Source organism: Cimex lectularius, unplaced genomic scaffold (genome assembly GCF_000648675.2).
Source record: "Cimex lectularius strain Harlan isolate CLEC.00 unplaced genomic scaffold, Clec_2.1 scaffold65, whole genome shotgun sequence".
Lineage (NCBI taxonomy): Eukaryota > Metazoa > Arthropoda > Insecta > Hemiptera > Cimicidae > Cimex > Cimex lectularius.
The window spans coordinates 1,702,308-1,722,155 of NW_019392646.1; the positions used below are offsets into that span (position 1 = coordinate 1,702,308).

Genomic DNA, 19,848 nt, shown 5'->3' on the forward strand with positions numbered 1-19,848 from the left:
GGTCATTGGACCACTAACTATAATGGATTGAATAAAAAAATGTTAATTCTACATTAACCACTCACTCAAATCGGGTAAATAGGGTATCAGAATATGTTTTTTCTAAAATAATCAAAATATACAAAAAGTTAGGTATCCAACGTTATTTTAAATAAGTTCACTTTTATGTGTATATATTTACATTTTTTTTACGAGCAGAGGTTATATCAACCCTAGGGGTGCCGGTGTTTTAAAAAAAAAGCCCATTTGTAAGTATAAAGACCTTTACCTTACAGCGATGAGCGCCGTGACAACGTCTAAACCGTTGCGGCCACCGACGCCCCTCTACATTTATTAGTAGTATTACAATTACTTAAGGTTTTTAGTTGAGATGAAAAAAAGTTAATGGCACGAGAGGGATTCGAACCCACGATCTTCGGCTAGATACGCCGCTGCTCTACCACTTGAGCTATCGTGACCTCGATCCACTCGGACATCAACTTCCTATCTCAACCCTACCTTATGAGTTTTCCCTCCTTTTGCCATTAAGTAATTGTAATGTATTCATTTGTCAAGCGGACCACGAAATTAGTGAATTTAATTGTATGTTACAAAAAAGAAATGTGTTTTCCTTGAGGACTATTCAAAAACATACTTGCGGAAGCGTTTTGTGATGAAAGGTAAAATTTAAAATTTTTAATCTATTTATTAATATATTTATTTTACCATTTAATTACCATTGTTGTTCTCCCAGATATACGCGAGGACTTCTCGTTCGGTTGGTCGCGAGGCCATATCCTTTTCAGTCATTTCGTGGTATTATAGGAGTGGTTTATATTCGATAAAGATTGGGTAGCTCGTTTGGGGTGAGAGGAGAGTTTACTGTGTAAGATAGAAAATGCTTTGGAAATTATTCTTTGCATGAAAGGGATTTTGAGGTCGTTTTGAAGGGCGTTGTTGGAGACGAAGTATGGAGCATTGAATATGGTTCTGAGCACTTTGGATTGGAAGGAGTGTACTTTTTGCATTTTGAAAGGTTTGGCGGTGGCCCCAATTCTGGTCCGTACGATCAGATTGGTTTTTGCCAGTTTTTTTACGTTGAAAAGAGTAGTCCGACCGTTGGTTTATTGCCTGTCGTTGTCGTGTATGTTGGTTCCTGGTTTGTCTTGACTGTATTGGGAACCCAAGGGAGCGGACGCAGTCTGTTTTTGGGATGGGAATGTTATTGAGGAATATTATATGAGGGGTTTCCTTCGGAGGGTGAATTATACATATGTGCTTTTGCACTCATTAAGCTTTATACTCCAAAGTTTGCTCCATTCGGCCACTTTTAAGATATATGCCTGGAGCTTCTCCGAAAAAGTTGTGGGATCGGGATGTGAGGATCGCACAGCTGGGTCGTCAGGAAACGTCCTATAATGTCAGGATTTAGCTTAGAGATAAGAAAAACTTTTGAAAAATCAAATAATTAACATTCTTATATAATATTTCAGTGTTTTATAGTTTTTTTTTTTTTTTAATTTGTATTTCAGTTTCTTATCTTAACGATGACAGAAGTGTAACGTCAATTTGGCATTGAATACTTAAAGTGTTGCCCTTTTGAATAATTTCTTAACCGCTGTTATTCACAGAGGGAACGGCGGCAATCCCGTGAAGGAGCCTTCAATTAAAATTCGCTTTGAATGCAAGGCAGGTATTTGCCAGAAGGCGGGTCCGAGGAGGGGAAATAAAAGTGATAAATTGGAGTCCCTTTCTCTCTGGGATATCCACCCCTGAGATGGGGGATGAACTCGGTAAGGGTTGCTAGCCCAGGGGGAGGCCGTTGTGAAAGGGGCCCCTGGGAGGCCGTACCGCTAACTTGCCAACATCCTTTACTCTGTTTACCCAAACTCTTTCAATTACCGTCCAACGCGCCATTTCGGCTCTCAACAGTCCAATACCCGGCTGTATTGAGTGTGAGGAGACACGCAACAGCGTGTGTATTATACGAAATTCAGCAAACTAAACTTATAACCAAAATATACTAAGTTATCGGCCGATTTTCGAGTGGATCGACTAAAAGAAAGATTAGATTAGAGATTGATGACTGGTACATAAATAGATAGATATACATAATAGACAGATAAATTGATATATTATCAAATTGAATTGAAGATTCCCTACTCCAGAAGTGAGAGCAATGAGCAGAAGAGCACTGAGGAGAGGGAGAGAGAGAGAGAGAGAGAGAGAGAGAGAGAGAGAGAGAGAGAGAGAGAGAGAGAGAGAGAGAGAGGGAGTGAGAGAGAATATGGTAGAAAATTCTATTTTTTTCCCTAGTTTACGAAGTTCAATATTTGTGATTGATGCCCTTTATCCTTAAATTTCTTTCGAATGTATTACTATTGATATAGTAATTTTAGCATATTAATAATATATTTTCATTAATTATATACTTTATGAAAGGTCTCTTGTCTTGAGGGGAATAAGCTAGTAGGAGTATTCTCGATGTTGGTAAGATGTTAACTCTTCTTAACTCGAATAGAGAAATGTCAATAAGATCGTGAACGCCCCTTTCTTTTCTTAGCATGTTAAATGTTAATTTTTCCGTAATGCTGGCGATTGGTAGAACCAAAAATAAAGCTATAACAGTCCTTGAAGGCTTGTTGTTTGTTCTGGTTTTGTTTTGTGTTTTGTGTAAGATGCCAGATGTTAATAAAAAAGGAAAATTAATCAATTCTTTCATTCAAAATGCGAACTATGCACTCGAAAAGTGCTAACAAATGAAAAGCTTCAATTAATGCTGACATACCTAACTTACATATATCCTAACGTGTAACAGCCTACTACTTAATAGGACAGGAGATGTATCTTCTATGAATGAGAGTATAAGGACAAGTCAGAAATTAACAAAATAAATGTATTGCTCTGATTTAATTAATGCGTATTAAAGAGTAAAAAACAGCAGTTAAATTCGTGGCTGCCATGTTGGTTACCTACGCCCTAACGGATAGCAATGTGACTTCATTTTCGACCTACCATCTAACATTTGCCATTAGATTGAGCTATGTTAACTAGCCGATTCTTACAATTCATCTAACATCATCATTTTTCTCGATCTAACAGGACTTACACAGTTAACAGGGTTAACAGAAAGATCGTGAATACCTCTAGTGTCACGAGCGGGATTCGAACTTTCTGCTATATTAGGGGGGGGTTCGAATCCGATAGCTTTTTCATATTAACCAAGACATGAGATAACAAGTATAATTAATGAAAATGATAAATAGGCCAACTATGACTACTAACTACATATTTGGATTTATAATATACTAACTGTGATGTTAATAATTAACAAGCTAGCAATATGCGTATTGTTATCTTTTCATTATCAGACCGACCAAGACTTTTGAAATGATACACCGAGAGGTATGTTTTGTTCTGTTTTTCCCCTTTTCCAACACGATGAAATGAACCATATAGGCAGAAATTAATTACAGCTGGGAAGCCATGTATTAAAATCTTTTTGAGGTTTCGGAAGTTGAATACGACTCAATAGCCTCGTTCTCGTTCTAAATTGTACTCCAACGAAAAAAAGATCTGAGAAATATTTCACTAGGCCGTTTCACGAAATTGCCAATCTGATGAAAAAATTCAGAAGCATTTATAAATTCAAAAATTTACTCTTTATCAGTCCATCTTTATGCTGATTTTGTTAAAACGAGTGAAGTAGCAATAACCTTTTTTTATGAAGAATTATCCATGGTAAGGCTTTTTATTAAAAACTGAATTATTGAAATCAATCATATTTATTTTTAAATTTTCGGTTTGATGAATTGTTTTTCGCCTTTACATTTCCTATGGAACGATATCCTGTCATGAGTTCTTTATATCAATTTAGAAATTACACTTTTTACAATTTCACCAATATATCTTACAAGTGGAATGTACACAAATTTTCTAATGTGCATAATCGTAAAAAAGAATGATTTGTGAAACTATGATCATAAGATCTGTTTTGGATTCTCTGAAACTATAATGTTGTAGCTACCAAATACTCAATAAATAAATATAGCCAGTAGATGAAAATAGTATCTGTTATTTTCACAAACAAAACGGTATATTTGCTCAACCAGAAGAATGAAATGCCTCACCCTGGTTTTATCCCGGACGTCGGGAATTATGGTCGGAGTCACATTGCTGACTGGGCGGAATCGAGAAAATTAGAGAGTAGCATCGACACTACGTTCGAATACTTTTCGATAGTTGCATAAAACTGGTGGCAATTAATGTTTTAAGGAATGGATTGTGCTTTTTATCGGTTATTTTTAAAACTTTGCCTTTAGGCCAGTATTCATAACAAAATATGTTTTTTCAATACGGATCACACAGTGCATTTAATGCAATTTCAAAAGTATAAATATTTTAAAAATTTACAAAAGATTTGATTATAGAAGTTAACCACATGTTTTTTTGTTACATTTGAAATAAAAAAAAGACAAGACATAAATCTCCAGTCTGGTACCGTTTTTACTGTGTTTTTTAAACTTATTGTCGGAATAAGTTGAGAATATTCCATTTGAACAATAATGCACACCCTCTCATTCGTTCTTAAATGCATAGTTTATAATTCACATACATTTCATTTAAGTAGGGCTTAGTGGGTATTAAGCACATAAAACTTTAACTATTGAGGCCACTGAGGTCCCCTATAGGTATTTCTTTTCTTTATGATCTTTTTTATATTTACCTGCTTCAGTAATTGAAAAACAATATTGTTAAAAAAATTGTATGTTATTATCATATGAAATTTAATTTGAAAAAAGTTCAATTAAAAATTATCATCAATTTTCTAAACAGAAAGACGGATTGTAATATTTTCTTAAGAATTTTTAAGCAATGTTGAGAAACTCGGATCGATTGACATAAAAAATATTTCATCTGGATCAGATTATTTATTATAAGTTAATTGGAAATATGAGCTTGAGGTGAATATAGTGAAATTTTTCAACTCATGAAACCTCTTCCTATACCCGACTCTTCGTTAGTACTTATTCAATGAGAAATTTTGTTCTTTTATCAATTAACATACATAGTAGTATTTTTCCAATGCTTCTGTATTCTCTAAATTATTAAATTAATTATTTTCATACATTGCATGTATTTTCAAAAAATTCATGCAAATGTAGCTTTTTGCATATGGGGCGCATCAGTATATCGACTAATTGTGCCTTTCTAGCCCGCTCCGTTTAGTGTCTCGTTTTGGTCATCTCATCGAGGCATGAAGCTAATAAGGTGGTCATGTTCAATTATGTTTTAATCCCTCTAGAAATGTTTCGTGGCTATGCTGTGCATGATTTTCTTTGCTTTACTATATCATTTGATGGAATGCCAGGTAGATTTATATTCTCCTAGTTCCTGTAGGCAAAATGGTTTCGTATGCGAGGATATGTCTGACCATAATGCTGTAAATCCTGTGTAAAATTTCTTTTCGACAGCTCCACTTCTTAATTTCTGCCATCGTCATTTATGCACATATGTAGTCCTTTTTTCCATAGTAGTGCAAATTTGTTTTATGAAAGATTGTATTTAATTGTTTTGGTGATGTGTATCGGTATTTCGCAATATTCAGTGTCCTGTGAGTTATTTTGTCCATCGCGACACTATTTCTATTAATTGTTTTTCACCATAAGACAAAACTATTTATACATTGATTTTTTTAATGTGGAACAATTAGTCGCGCAATGGCTTATTAATCTATGTTATTTCCAGTATACATTTATGGTTGCACGTACTTTGTATTGACGTCTAGTAAATAACTTCATTTACATGCAAATCCTTTTCTGCAATCACTTTTCTCCGCCAGTCTGTTACTTATCCTAACTTATTTCGGCATTTGATCAAATGTCATCGCTGGGATTGAAAAATGCTGAGATGTCGATTCGCGATGAAGCACTGTCATGGAAAAAGCCATGAAATCTATGGTATGCGACAGCGGCTTTGAGCTAGCATTTCGTGGGGCCGTTCGCTTCCATTTTGCATGAAAGGTCGCTTAAGTAAATCATGGGTTATCCTCCGTGGTCTACGTTCCCTGATAATATGTCGACTATGATACATTTCTGATATATATTAAAATATATGAACCTTATTATTATTCAATAAGGGATTCATAAAACCATCGATTAACACAAATTATAAAATAATCTGCTACCATAAGTTACCTTGTTGACAGGATATGATAAAATAAAATTAACAATTTCAATTGAAGATACGAGGTTGGTTGTGTTTATAGGCCGTTTATTTACGTGTAGGTGTGAGGTCAATGTGAATGAACTCGTGTATCCCCTGTATATTGAGTATTAAGGGGTTAAATTATTCCTTTCGAGTGTTGAAACGACCCGTGATGATATAACTTCTTAATGGGGAGACAATGCGTAAAATCTTCTAAATCAAATTAGATCTCTATATTTACCCAAAATACCTACGGTTTGAATAAATATAAATAAATTACGCCAACGTTCGATAATTCTGTCCCTTTCATGTTTTCTATTCCAAAAGGAGTTTTATGAATTCTTATGCACCTTAAAGGATAGCTGGTTTGACAGTTAACATTACACATAAATGATACCACGCAATGCAAAATACGCATTTGTTTTCTATGAAAAATCATTTCTTGATTTAACGTTTCTTCGAGGTAAATATATTCAACTTGATTTCTCTCTCTCTCTCTCTCTCTCTCTCTCTCTCTCTCTCTCTCTCTCTCTCTCTNCTTCGCCCTCTCCCTCTCTATCTAGCAATTTTTGTCTGCTTTTTAGCAACGGTACAAAAAGAATGGTTGATAAAATTCACTTTGTTTAAAACGATTAACAATTTTTATTTCAACAGTTTTTGGTAGTTCGCGGTTATTTTATTATTTCCTGTAGCAAATTAATTTCTCTCTTCCCCGATTGTACAATCATCCAATCTCCGTTATTCATATTGACATTAAATTAAAATTACATTAAAATTATCATACATTTCAAAGAATGTACACATACATTGTGCACCCAAAGTGGGTTCACTGATCAGGACATTTGTCCTTTTTTTTACCCTTCCATTTTTTTGCGATATTTAAACGAAAGAGCTTTTTTCATTCATCAAATTTCTATTTTCATTCCCGATTCGGTCAAGCTTTGTTTGTTAAAAATATCCTGTAGGAAAAAATACTACTTATATGGTAGGATTTATCATATTGTTCATATTAAATCATCGGAAATTCCGTGAAATAACATGACGAAATATTTCATTGTATTATATTTGAACTTTGTTATTTTGTGTGGTTGTGTTTGTGGTTTGTATTCTTTTCCATGTCCGTAAATATTTTGGTGAATTGAGGATACAATCGACCGAATACCACCTTAATAACTTCAAATGGATTTTAAACAAAGTTATTTATCCAGGGGACAAAACATTTTCACGTTTTCATCCACGAAAAAATCCATGATAACAACGATAGACCTCGAGGTTTCGCACACGATGAAATCGTTGACAAAAACGCTCAGCCGAAGAATAATAGTGAAAAAGACGGACGAAATTTGGTTAGAATTCACCAAAATCCTTTCTAACGGGACCGTCAGGTCGGATGCTGTAAAATAAACGCGTACGGGTTCATTCAGCTGGCTCACTTGGTCGGAAAACACGACAATATATTTCATCGTCTCTGAAGAGCGCAATCTTGATCTCACCCCGTGGAAACCAGGGCAAAAAAAAAGACATTGGAAGCAATGCGGTAAAGGACCGAAAAAGAGTGGGGCCATCGTTCTTGTATAATTCAGAGATATTTCACTTTCCCAACTCTTGAGGGGTAGGACGGTTTGTACAAATGCCAAAAAAGGACGAGAAAAATGAAAATAAAAAATATCGCAAAGGGAAGATAAAGAGAGCGGACGGCAAGAATGGGAAAAAGTGGGAAAATGACATGTCTTTGCTTCTTTCATCGTCATTGGCTTGTGTGGCTGCGGCCCTGCGGTGTGAGAGGTTTGGGTGGTGCAGGGCATACGTGATGCGGCTGGAAGCGTGACTGGAATCCGGCTAAGTGAGTCCTAAGTCCTCAACGATATGCAAGACAAAACTAATGACTAATATAAAGCACGTGTTACGCCCTACATCCATTCCTATCCTCCCTTATAACGCCATTTTTCTTAATAATAGCACTACCTTTAAATCTCGAAAATTATCTTATCTTCATTTTTATTATCACGTATAGTACCATTATTTTCTTTATAGGATTCGTTTTTGACAAGACTTATGACACACATTTCATTCATATATATTTTTTTAATTATGTTATCCTTGTAATAAAGAGCCTAAAGCTGTGTATTTAATGATTAACGGTTGTACATTTTGTCTCTGCTGTTTTCGCATATATGCGTATAACGACGCCCATTAAATATTCCCCATATAATATTTTTTATCTTTTCTATGAACTAAAACGAATTCTTGACATTGTATTTGTCCTCACACACGGCCTGACATTTGGTTTTAACTCATTTTGAATGGTTGTAAAAGATTGTGGTCTTTGCAGGCTATAGGTCTTAGAGGTAAACATTCCTTACGTACTTTATGTAGCCCATATGTTTTAGGAGAAATCGCGGTAAAGATTTTTTTATCTTAAGCTAACAAAATAACTTGTCGATGATGTTCTGATGTTTTCCAAGGAAGATTTTTTAAAAATCTTTTCATCGTTTAGCTGGGATAAAATCTTTCCTTTGTTTTATCTTAAGCTTAATAACTTGTCGATGATGTTCTGATGTTTTCCAAGGAAGATTTTTTAAAAATCTTTCCATCATTTAGCTGGGATAAAATCTTTCCTTTGCATACGGCTTTATGCATTAGGACATTTCTGTTTCCTTTGTCAGCTTTCACGTAGCAGATTTCACAGTGTCCATTCGAAATAGGTTCTATCATCTAGTCGTTTTCATGTCGTGATTATTTTTCGAAAAGGAATTATTCTGATTATGGTTATGTTATATTCTGATTATGCTCCTAGCCTCAGCCCTAATTAATTCTTCCATTCGCCTATCTTCGACCGCATTGATCATTGCCTCTAAATCCGTAATTAGTAGGAAAGGTATGTTTGTTGTACGGTAAATATAAGTTAGCTCCAAATCGAAGTATCTCAAGTACTTCTTATCAATTTCAACATTAGTTTTATTCAATAAATTGTCCTCTTGGGACTAAAGATCTCTTTTTAACTGATATAAGTGAAGCGAATTTCTGTTCTAACTTTACATTATTCTTATCAAACTTTTTCTCAGAAAATTGTTCCTGATTTTTTATAAATGTGTTTAAATAGTTTCATAACACCAAATTCTTTCAGATTGCTTGTTATGAATTCAATTTTACGTACTAAATTCTTAAGTTTCCAAACGCAGTTTTTTGCACAAATAAATTTGAATATTGAGCATCTTTTTGAAACTTGCTAACAAGTTTGCATGTGTTAATATTAAAAGAACTACCTTTATCTTCTATGCAACTGCGTGCACTTGTTATGTTGCTGGAGATAAATGATGGAAAGACGCCATACGTTTACAATTAGCAATTTTCTATACAGAGAGTTTAATTCTTTGAATTGGTTATGGACTGAAGTCCATAAACTTGTGTAATATGACTTAAAATGACCGTGACGTTGGCTGTTGTCTCAGAATCTTTTCAATTTTAAAAGTGTCGACCAATTTCTCTCTCACAACACTCATGATCAAGGTATGTTCTTAAGAATAAAGCAAATACAGTTGCTCAAGCTTTTAACTTATTTTAATGCCATCACCTGTATTAATACCACATTGTGAAAAACATATTTGTATATTTGCACTGAGAATTTAACAATCAATTTAACTATATAGAACTTACAAAACAATCTTAAATATGTCAACAGATTGATATATTTAAGGTTTTTACAGGCGATTTCCTTGAAACCGCCTCAGTACATTCTCAAGGACTGTAACAGTATTGCATGTTATTACATTTTATTCTTTTGTTATCACATCAAGACGAATAGTGTGAGGAGCGGCCGAAAGTTGCGAGTTGACTTGAGAAGATCAGAGTTCCTTGAGAAGATCGCTGTTTCGTCTAGACGGTTAGGGTGGCAGTTTTACAATGGGATGTCATGCGCATATATAGAAAAGTGTGGGACCATCTTGAGGAACACCAGCTCGGAAAAACCGGTCATTGAGGTGGTTGTGAAATATAAGGGCGTTACTTGGTGGGGAAATGATGCTCTTGAACAGCAGCACAACTCGGTATTAAACTCGATAAAAAACCCTTCGATTATGGCAAGAAAAGCCCCAGAACGGTACAACCCCCAACTCAAGGTAGGAGAGGTTATGTCTACCACGTGATTACTGTTTTATAGTTCAGTGGTACGGTCGGGAATTTAATTTACATTACAGAATTAAATTTTTGCTTCCTCCATTAAACCTTGTGTCTTCCTGCTTGTCTTTCCTCTTTTTAACTATTTCCTTTGATTTTGTTTATAATCAATTTTTCTTCAAATAAATAAGCAGAATAATAATAAGACATACACACAAGGGAGGTAGTCGTTTGTATGTAAGAGAACTAAGTTGGTAGAGAGAGAAAAAAAGAGAGAGAATGGATACATAGATAGATTGATTGATGATATGGCTAGATACACAGATAGATAGATAGAGAAAAAAGAGAGATAACGATAATTAGGCAATTATACACATAGTATTGGGTTGTNGAGTTCGTGGTGATTATAAAGTCAGATTGAATTTAATAATTATGAAACAATACTACATCTGATTATTATCAAGTAATCATGACCCTGTTTTGACCAAGGGTTCAGAATAATTTTCAACATTAAAACTTTTCAACTGTTTTTACTATTATTAAAAAAAAAATGCGCGCATGAAATAGCGTATAACGCGGAATCAATAAAATTAAGAACATTTAGTATATTTCAAATACTATTACTACTAGCATTACTTTATAACATAAATTGTTTTGCTCCCTTAAATACTTTTTAAAAAGACAGCTTAAACTTTCAAAAGAAATAATTTTGATCTGGCCGTATTTCTGCTTTTATCTCATATTAATTTATTATTCTTTCCAACTTTATTGCTAATTTTCAGAAATGTCCCTCATAACCATATAAACCGTGTGAAATATCGCGAAAATCAGATTAAACCATCGCAACCGTAAAAGAAGAGGGTTCCATCCATTTCTACCACTTGAGTGAAATGTTGAACGATGGGCGGGCCTTTAAAACTTAGGCTGTTGAGCGTAAAGTTCTCACTTAAGGTCTGTTCCATCAAGACCCAAACAAAGTGCCAAAACGCCTTCAAAAGGTCATGAAAAGCGAGCTTTTATCAACTGAATCGATTTAGCAAACCGTTGGAAGGATTGGTTGATTTTAAAAAGGTCTTAAAATAGTTTTGTTAGAAAATGTTAAAACATCGCTGGTGATAACAGTTATACGTAATTTTTGTTATAGGTTTCAATAGGCCTCGGCCCAAAAACATTATTAACTTATTAGACTCTTTCTTGTCAATAATTTTATTTTGTGTATACAAATATATCTATTTTCAAGTCGTTTCATTTATTTGGATATTATTAAATGGTAATAATATCATGACATAGCAGTAATTTTGGCTATGATTTTATAAACAAGGAATATCATTAATCAAGATGAGGATCGACGATGAAGAATTATTTAAGCATATTTAGCCAGCACTAGTATGCCACATTCTCGGATTATAGGCTACAGAATCTAAATAAACCATCATCATACAAACCACTGTTTCCCGAATATCCAGTCGTGATTAGATTATTTATGATTTGATGCATTTGGTGTAACTATAAAGAGGTGGTGGATTTTCAACCTTGTTCCCGATGAAGCTTTACAATCAACATCCGGATATACATAAAGTTTTACTAACAAATCTCCGCTTTGTTTTTTGGCTTCTGGCTAAATCCCCAGATTTGGAAGGATCAGCAAATTGTCCTCACCCTGATGCCTTTTTATTTTCCTAAATTATAGCTGCTAAAATATGAATAACAGTGAGTGCCAAAATTCTTTTTTAATATAGAGAAATATTCTTTTTTACAATTTTATATAATTTTTTGCAAAAAACATTTTTTTTAAATTTTCTTGCGCATAGACAACCGCACTAACTACTTTAATGAATATTGATAAATTGACAAAGAACACCTACAATTTACGTGAAAACAGCAAATTCGAATCCCTCCGTTTGGCCATTTATTTTTCCAATAAGGCGCTAACTAATTACAGGCCTATTCATCAGTCGATCTTATTGTATTTTAGCACGATACACCAACAAAAGAGGACGGTTCTGTAATTGAATAGGGATCCCTCATTGTCTACAACTCGAAGAAAATTCAAACAACAAAATGGAGTTTAATTAAAGTAATTGTTTTAAATTAATATGTTCATCCCAAAATAAACTTTTATAACGGGCATAGGTTTTTAATATTTTTACGAGCACTCGCAACAGCAGAGGTCACATGAACCCTTGGTGATGAAAAGCCCATTTGGGAGTATGTATCCAGCGGCTCTGCATTTGAACCCGGGGCCTTTACCCTACAGTGATAAGCATCATGTCAACGCCCAAAATGGGTATTTCGATTAAAATTTTGATATATAAACAAGCATAAATCATTACTCTTCAATGCAGTTTCCCACTTAAAACAATTTATTAGATGCTAAACTAATCTTTGGTTGACTCGTTTCTGAATTGTTTTTAATTTACTTTTTATTTGATTTATATTATCTTTTATTATCATGCAGGAATAAGTTTTTACTATAAGAATAAGAGTAATCTAGGTACAACATGGTAAAATCTGGAGTCAGATAAATAACATGTCCTAATTAATTAAATATAGCTAAAGACTAATGACAGAAATTAGAAAAAATAACTGTTTAATACTAGAGTGTAGACGAGAATTGAAACATAGTTTTCTGGTACGCCTTCGTTTCTAGTAAGCGGATGTCGAATAGTCCTCAATAGACCTGCATAATAATTACCAATTGAAGAGGCCTCTATTCGCCTAAACATATTTATAACTTCTTGTGTAATCCAGACTTTTTGATGAATTTTTCAAAAATCCGTCAAACAAAAATGAACGGACTTATCAGGATCAAAACCATTGGCAGGATTTCCGTTGATATCCCTTTACAATTCGAGCGAAGTAAAGTGAAGAGAGAGTACGGTAAATCTGTCGATAATAAAGTACATGCGCGATTTAAAAAGTGTCAATTTTCCTTTTCGTGCCCTTCAATTAAATTATCTCTCATATTCGCCGAATCGTGAAATTTTCCGGTTGTTCTGGCAATATCCCACACAGAGAATCCCATTTTCTCTCGCGTTTTCACAATGTAGGTTTATAATAGCTTTACCCATAATTTAAAAATACGGAATGACCTACAAAAATCAAAACCATTTCACCCAAGTATCACTTTGCAAGATGAACGAAATACAGTGAACCACAAGTAACTGTGGAAGGAATTAATTTTGAGTAGTCCAAGAAAATCACTTACCTGGGTGTTGAAATGGACTCGAAACTAAACTTCAGCGACCATATTAAAACTATAGTGGGCAAAAATAAAGCTGCCATCAGAATCCTTTTCCCGCTACTTAGGAAAGAAACGGTCATGAGTGTAAACAAAAATCTCTTAGTATACGGCATAATTGTTAAACGTCCGTTACTCTATATGCCTGTCCCTCCTGAACCCACACTTGTAAGACCGACTTAAACAAGTCCAGATTTTTCAGAACAATTCTTGCGCCTTGCCACTAGCTCCAGTTGAAGATGACAAATTATCACATTGCATGAAATCACGAACGCTACATGGATTGGTGAAGAGGTGAATGAGACGACAACTAAATTCTTTCGGGTGATTAAAAAGTCCCAGAATACACTTTTTCATTTTATTGGTGCTTGGTGCGTAACCCAAAACACTAATACCAGCCGAAACGGATTGTAGATAATTAGTAATTTAATCATTTCATGTAAGATTATATTATTTATTCGTTAATAATGTAATTCTTTATTAATTTAATTATTGAGTTACTTATTTATATTTTTATCAATTTCCTTATTCATGTATATTGATTTATACACGCATTTATTTACCTATTTATAACATTTTATATATATATTTACATCAGTACTTAGTTACATTCCTGAGCATGTGGGTTTTTCAAAACAGTTTACCCCCGCAAATCTCGGACATTTTTGTTGTTAAAAATCACGCGGTTCAAATCTATTACCCGGAGCGCTTTCTCCGTTAAAATTATTCTATTTTTCTCAGTTGCCTAATGTAATTTTTTTTTGCAAAAATAAATTTATATATCACATCTTATCTAGAACTACAGATAGTACTTGAACATTACACGATTGATTTATTATTAAAGCAAAATAAACTTCTACCAATAATTTTACATGTTATTATTTACATTTTATTACTATTATTTACACGTTGTAATATACACAAAACTAGTTTAATTTAGGTTTCATCCACTGGTTTCCTCATTAGTTAAAAAAAATTCAAAAAGAAATATTGTAATCAAGTAGGATTTGGCCTTCTTCAGTAGTCTCACAGGGTGCTGTTGTTCTAGTAGCCAGTTCGCTTTGATACATGGATGCCCTTGGAGACGTTTGGGCATATCTTAATAAGCTCACAAAATAAACAATTATGTGAAGACTCGTATTTAACAAAATTTAATAGATAAAGCTAAATAGTGATTAACCATTTTATCATATAAGATAATGGAGTTTCGGCATCGTAAAAAAAGTACTTACACTGTGCCCATTACACGTATCGAATGAATCGCACCAACATCAAAAAATCGGCACACTTTGGAAAAAATTTAAAATAAATAGAGTATGAAAAAAATTCTTTTAATAAAATGTATTGCAAAAGGGGGAAACTCTCGAACGAGTAGTTTGCCGTAAAGACAAATATTGCCTTGCTGTTTTATATACAACGTGTGGGTATTTTTCCCAGATATTGAAGGGATCGGTTTGTAGGAGATGGGTAATTTTGAAGGTAAGGGATAATTCATCTTTCTTGCTCAATCTCCGTTCCTTTTGATCACTTACTCAATGGTAACTCCACAAGTCATAAGTGATTGTTATTTTTGAAACACTATCATCAATGCCGCCTTCTGTACTGTGAGTTATGTGATTTATTTTTTACGCCTTATTAAAATAGAGAGTTTTGAACAATGATATGTTTAAAATTGTTCAAAACTCTTCCTTTTTATAAGGATTAACACTTAATGACGTCTATAACATTTGTCCTTTTTAGCCAGAAACGCTTTCTTGAAGACAAATAGAATTTATAGAATTGATTTAATTTTGAAAGTTTTGAATTGCATAAATAATTTGCTATGTATAATCTAGTTTTCAGCCAAGAAATCAGTTGTAACAAATAAATTGCAGTGTCCGGAATAAAAACATATTCGATTTGATTTTGTCAATTTTTCCAGGTGAAAGATATTTTTCAGTATCGGCATCGTAATAAAAGTACTTATACTGTACCATTACACGTATCGAATGAATCGCACCAACATCAAAACAATCGACACACTTTGGACAAAATTTAAAATAAATAAGTATGAAAAAATACTTTTAATAAAATCTCCACCAAAAATTGGGTTGATGTTGAGCATAATAAATACTAACCGCCGAATATGTGAAAGACTTAATTGTACATGCTCGAATCATCTAAATCTGTTTTCTATGACTATGTACACTTTCTGCGTTCAGTGAAGTTGTACAATGCCTCTCACATGATAGCAGATTTCGTTTATTTATCTATTTTTCTGTGCTTTTTAACAATTAAGGTAATAAGTACTTTTTAAAAGGATAGTTTTTTTTTTTTTTTTTTTTTTTTTTGCTGGGGCTTCCGACATCTAGGTCATTTCAGCCCCCACTAAGTCTATATTCTATACACGTTCATACAAATAAATACATTTATACACTTAAATACATCCATACAGTACGCTCATTCCGTTTGGTCGGTGGAGTACTTGATATTCCTCCACCGACCTAAAAAAGGATAGTTCCTACTCACAGTAAGTTGTTTTGCAACGATCCGGATTTCGAGCCTTTTAGCTCATCATCAGGTTGAAGGACTTCTACAACCTGATTTATGAGCTAAAAGGCTCGAAATCCGGATCGTTGCATAACAACTTACTGTGAGTAGGAACTATCCTTTTAAAAAGAATTGAACACCTCACTCACTCCATCATTTATCATTTCTATTAAGGTAATAAGTGTTGGTAAAACAATATATGTTCGTGTGTTTGCATATAGAGCATCAAGAGCACGGTCGATTGGTGTCCCCGGTGTTTAACGCACGGACTGTTACTTTTAAGGCAAAAGTATTTGTCCGGCATGCAGAGAAAGATGCTCGTGTCCTATTCAATTGCATGGTGTAATAAGGGGCTCTATATAGAGAGCGAGTAGGAATGCTACCCGGCATTAAAATCGTGGTCGAGTACGGCAGCGAAACTTTGGATCTCTTATTATGTTTTTCGAATGAAACTGGCGTATTTATTAATATACATAGTTTTTAATTTTGTAAGTTTATTATTGTGTTTATAAAAAGTTGGATGATTATTCTGGGTTAACCGTTTCGTGAGAATGTATTTATTTGTAAGCATGAATGGGTGTGTATTGTGTATTACAAAGGAGTAGATAGTCGATAGTAGATCATCGACCCACAATTAGACTAATTAGTGTTTATGTAGTTGTTTGTATGTTTAAAGTGTGTTGGAGGAATATCGAGAATGGTATGCAAAGTAGGGTGTATTTAAGAATAAGTGATAGAATGAGGGTGTTTACATTTAAAAACTATTAATTAAGGTTTTTAGTTGAGATAAAAAAGTCAATGGCACGAGCGGGATTCGAACCCACGATGTTCGGCTAGATACGCCGCTGTTCTACCTCGATCCATTCGGACACTAACTTCCCATCTCAACCCCACCTTTTGAATTTTCCCTCCTTTTTGCCATCTTTCAAATGTCGTGTAATCGGATTGGATTGCCGACGGCAAATGAAATGGCCACGGAGAGCTTTAGTGAAGTATACTTCATTTTAAATCATTAAGAAGATCGTGGGTTCGAATCCCGCTCGTGCCATTGACTTTTTTATCTCAACTAAAAACCTTAGTTAATTGTAATATATTAATTGGTCAAGCGGGCCACGAAATTAGTGAATTTAAAAACTATGTTAAGGCTGAAAAGAGCTTTGACTTGTGATCACTAAAATATCGGAGTGATGTTTCTGTATGCATGTGCACATACAGAGTGAGGTTAACTTTTGTCTAACACCGGTTTTTTATTGGGGAGTTTTTGGGATAAACCTCAAGATACGTTAACTCATATTTTTTGTCTAGTTTCTCACTAGCCAAGAAATCTTGATATAACTCTCCAGGTTAGCATGATACGAATAAGGACATAACTATTTTAAATGGTAAGATGATACTCATCGACGTAAACTGTTTGAAAGGTGTGTTGACGATGAATTCAACGCTGTCATTGGTTTCTAAATTAGAAGACTGTAGTCGTTAATCGCAAAAAAGTCTTTATTTTTTTCGGAAAAACAGAATCTTCTGCAACTTCTTTAACAACCAATTTATCTATTTACCATTGTAATTGTTAGTAGATTAACTGATTCACATCTGCGCTCCCTATTCGTATACCGCTGTCCTATGTCAAAACGTGTTGGCTTATAAGAAACTACACAAAAAAGTGTCTCAGTTTTTTTTGTTGTCAAAAAGTCCCAATAAAATAAATAAATGAAATAACAAGAATGGTAATAGGGGAACGGAAGTAAAATGCTTCTTATCAGTCAATCAATCTGCATATGGCAAGAAATATATCACATTATCGTCATTATAATTCGTTTTTAACATCTCATCTTAGAATTATGTTTTTTGTGCATGTTTTTCCGATACCTCTAAGTATCTCTCCAAAATTATGGAATGGCAAAATTCCGATATCAGTAATGATTGATATAGTTTCGCACCCCTATGTTGAACAACGTTGTTTTAAAATGATATCATATCGGTTTTGAAAACAATCCTTTCATGACAAGATCACAGCTAGCTTCAATTATAGTGACCGGAATTCAAAAGAGCCGTTTCCCCTTGAGAGAGAGAAAAAAATGCTTGTGGAGATTCCCATCAAATTGAAATATGACGTAGAGGAAGTGATGAATGGAGGCGGACAGGTCCATTTGTCAAAAACCGGTAGGAAAGGGGTTTGGCGTGGGGGTGGTTTAGGATTAAACTTGTACCAGGGAGGCGTATAGTTTCAACTCTCGATGCGTGTTTTATCTATAAACGTCCATCTGATTTGTTTTGACGTTGGTTTCGGGTGTAGGGGAGGCAACAAAAATATGGAAGAGGCTAACGATCAGCGATCCTGTCTTGTTGTATGAAATTACTCAAATTCCGTTAGCGGATCGAAATTTAACGAGCTATGCTCCCACACAATGGCCATTAGGCCGACTTGCATATTTGGAATTCAGAAGAAATACTGGGACTATTTCATCCTAAACCACTCGGTGAATTTTTTCCCCTTCCTCTCTTTTTGTGTTGCCACATCTAGCCACAAGGAATCCCGATGAAGAGGAAGGCGAGCCCGACCGCTAACGAACGGCCTGGCGGACGACCACTGGGTGAAAAGTCGTACCAGAAAAGTCGCGTTTCAGGCGCCGGTTGTGTCATCGTTGATTTGATTGTAGTGAAAGTTATAACTGAAACAGTGTTAAACACATCTCATCCAAGCGTTGAAAAGTCAATTTGACTTCTTTTAAATCTATTTGTGCTCTGCGAAGTCGCCAAGAAAACCCATTTTTAAAGCGCATAATTGCTATGGATGACTCGCACGAACCACGAAAAACAACCTCGTAAGTGGCATCGCACAACAAATATGCTTTCTATGTGTTTTAAAGGTGTTCTTTAGAATGTGGTACGGTCAGGCAGAAGGAAAGATTCAGTTGCCTTTTACTTACAGTTTACGTGATTAGCCTGTTAAAACTTCCAGAATCGGTTAATCGGAAAGGAGTTACCTTTCACCTGGACAACGTAACACCCCACACCAGCTACAGCCCAGAGCGAATTGTTATACGTAGAAGTATTATGAAAACGACATAATGAAACTGGTGAACGATGGCAAGAGGTCGTTAATAAAAAGTGTCAATCAATTATTGACTACTGTACTATGTAAACATTTTACTTACCAAAGCATGCGTACATTTACTTGTAAAAACCGTAGTGTCTGGATTTTAAAGTGAATTATCTAAAGCTAGTGGGGCCTCAGGTGTAGGACTGGGAAATAACTGCATATCTCAAAAACCAGAAGAATTCGTTTGCCAATCAAAACAAACAAGAAAAACATTCCCCAATTCATTGATCCACCTCTTAATTGGCATTTGGATAAAACAGTTTTTCTGTTTTCTTAAGTCATGCAGTAGAAATTTTTGACGATGGGCGGTTTTATTTTTACTGTCCAAATTAATTGTTTTCACCGGAAAAACATTTGCAACTACTGAGAAAAACCAAAGAAGCGAAATTAAATAATTTGTCCGTTTTCGTAATAGGTCAGTGTTTGCATTGTTTCAGCAAAAATTAAATTCGATAACTCATTTTTATTGTAACTCCCCTTGTATCTTTACGTGGAATTACCAGCTAAATACCATACTCAATTAATAAACACGGCCAACAAAATATATATCACAACATGAACCAAAATACACATCTATACAAACAATAATTACTTTTTAACATTCATTTCTCCAAGTGGTTCTGGATAATTTGCCTAATTCCACAATCTTCCAAATACAATTGAAACGTAATCTCAT

The 19,848-nt window shown here is 34.4% G+C and overlaps 2 protein-coding genes across 2 annotated transcripts in view; both read left to right on the forward strand.

Annotated features, from left to right (window-relative positions):
- LOC106660926 overlaps positions 1-19,848 on the forward strand; it is a 276,802-nt gene that overhangs the window by 12,313 nt on the left and 244,641 nt on the right. The gene's annotated exons all lie outside the window — the stretch shown is intronic.
- Positions 9,587-10,429, forward strand: LOC106660927. Its single transcript, XM_014383985.2, has 2 exons — positions 9,587-9,696; positions 9,984-10,429. Exons 1-2 carry the CDS (start codon positions 9,688-9,690, stop codon positions 10,329-10,331), a joined length of 357 nt encoding a protein of 118 aa, XP_014239471.1. The 5' UTR covers positions 9,587-9,687; the 3' UTR covers positions 10,332-10,429.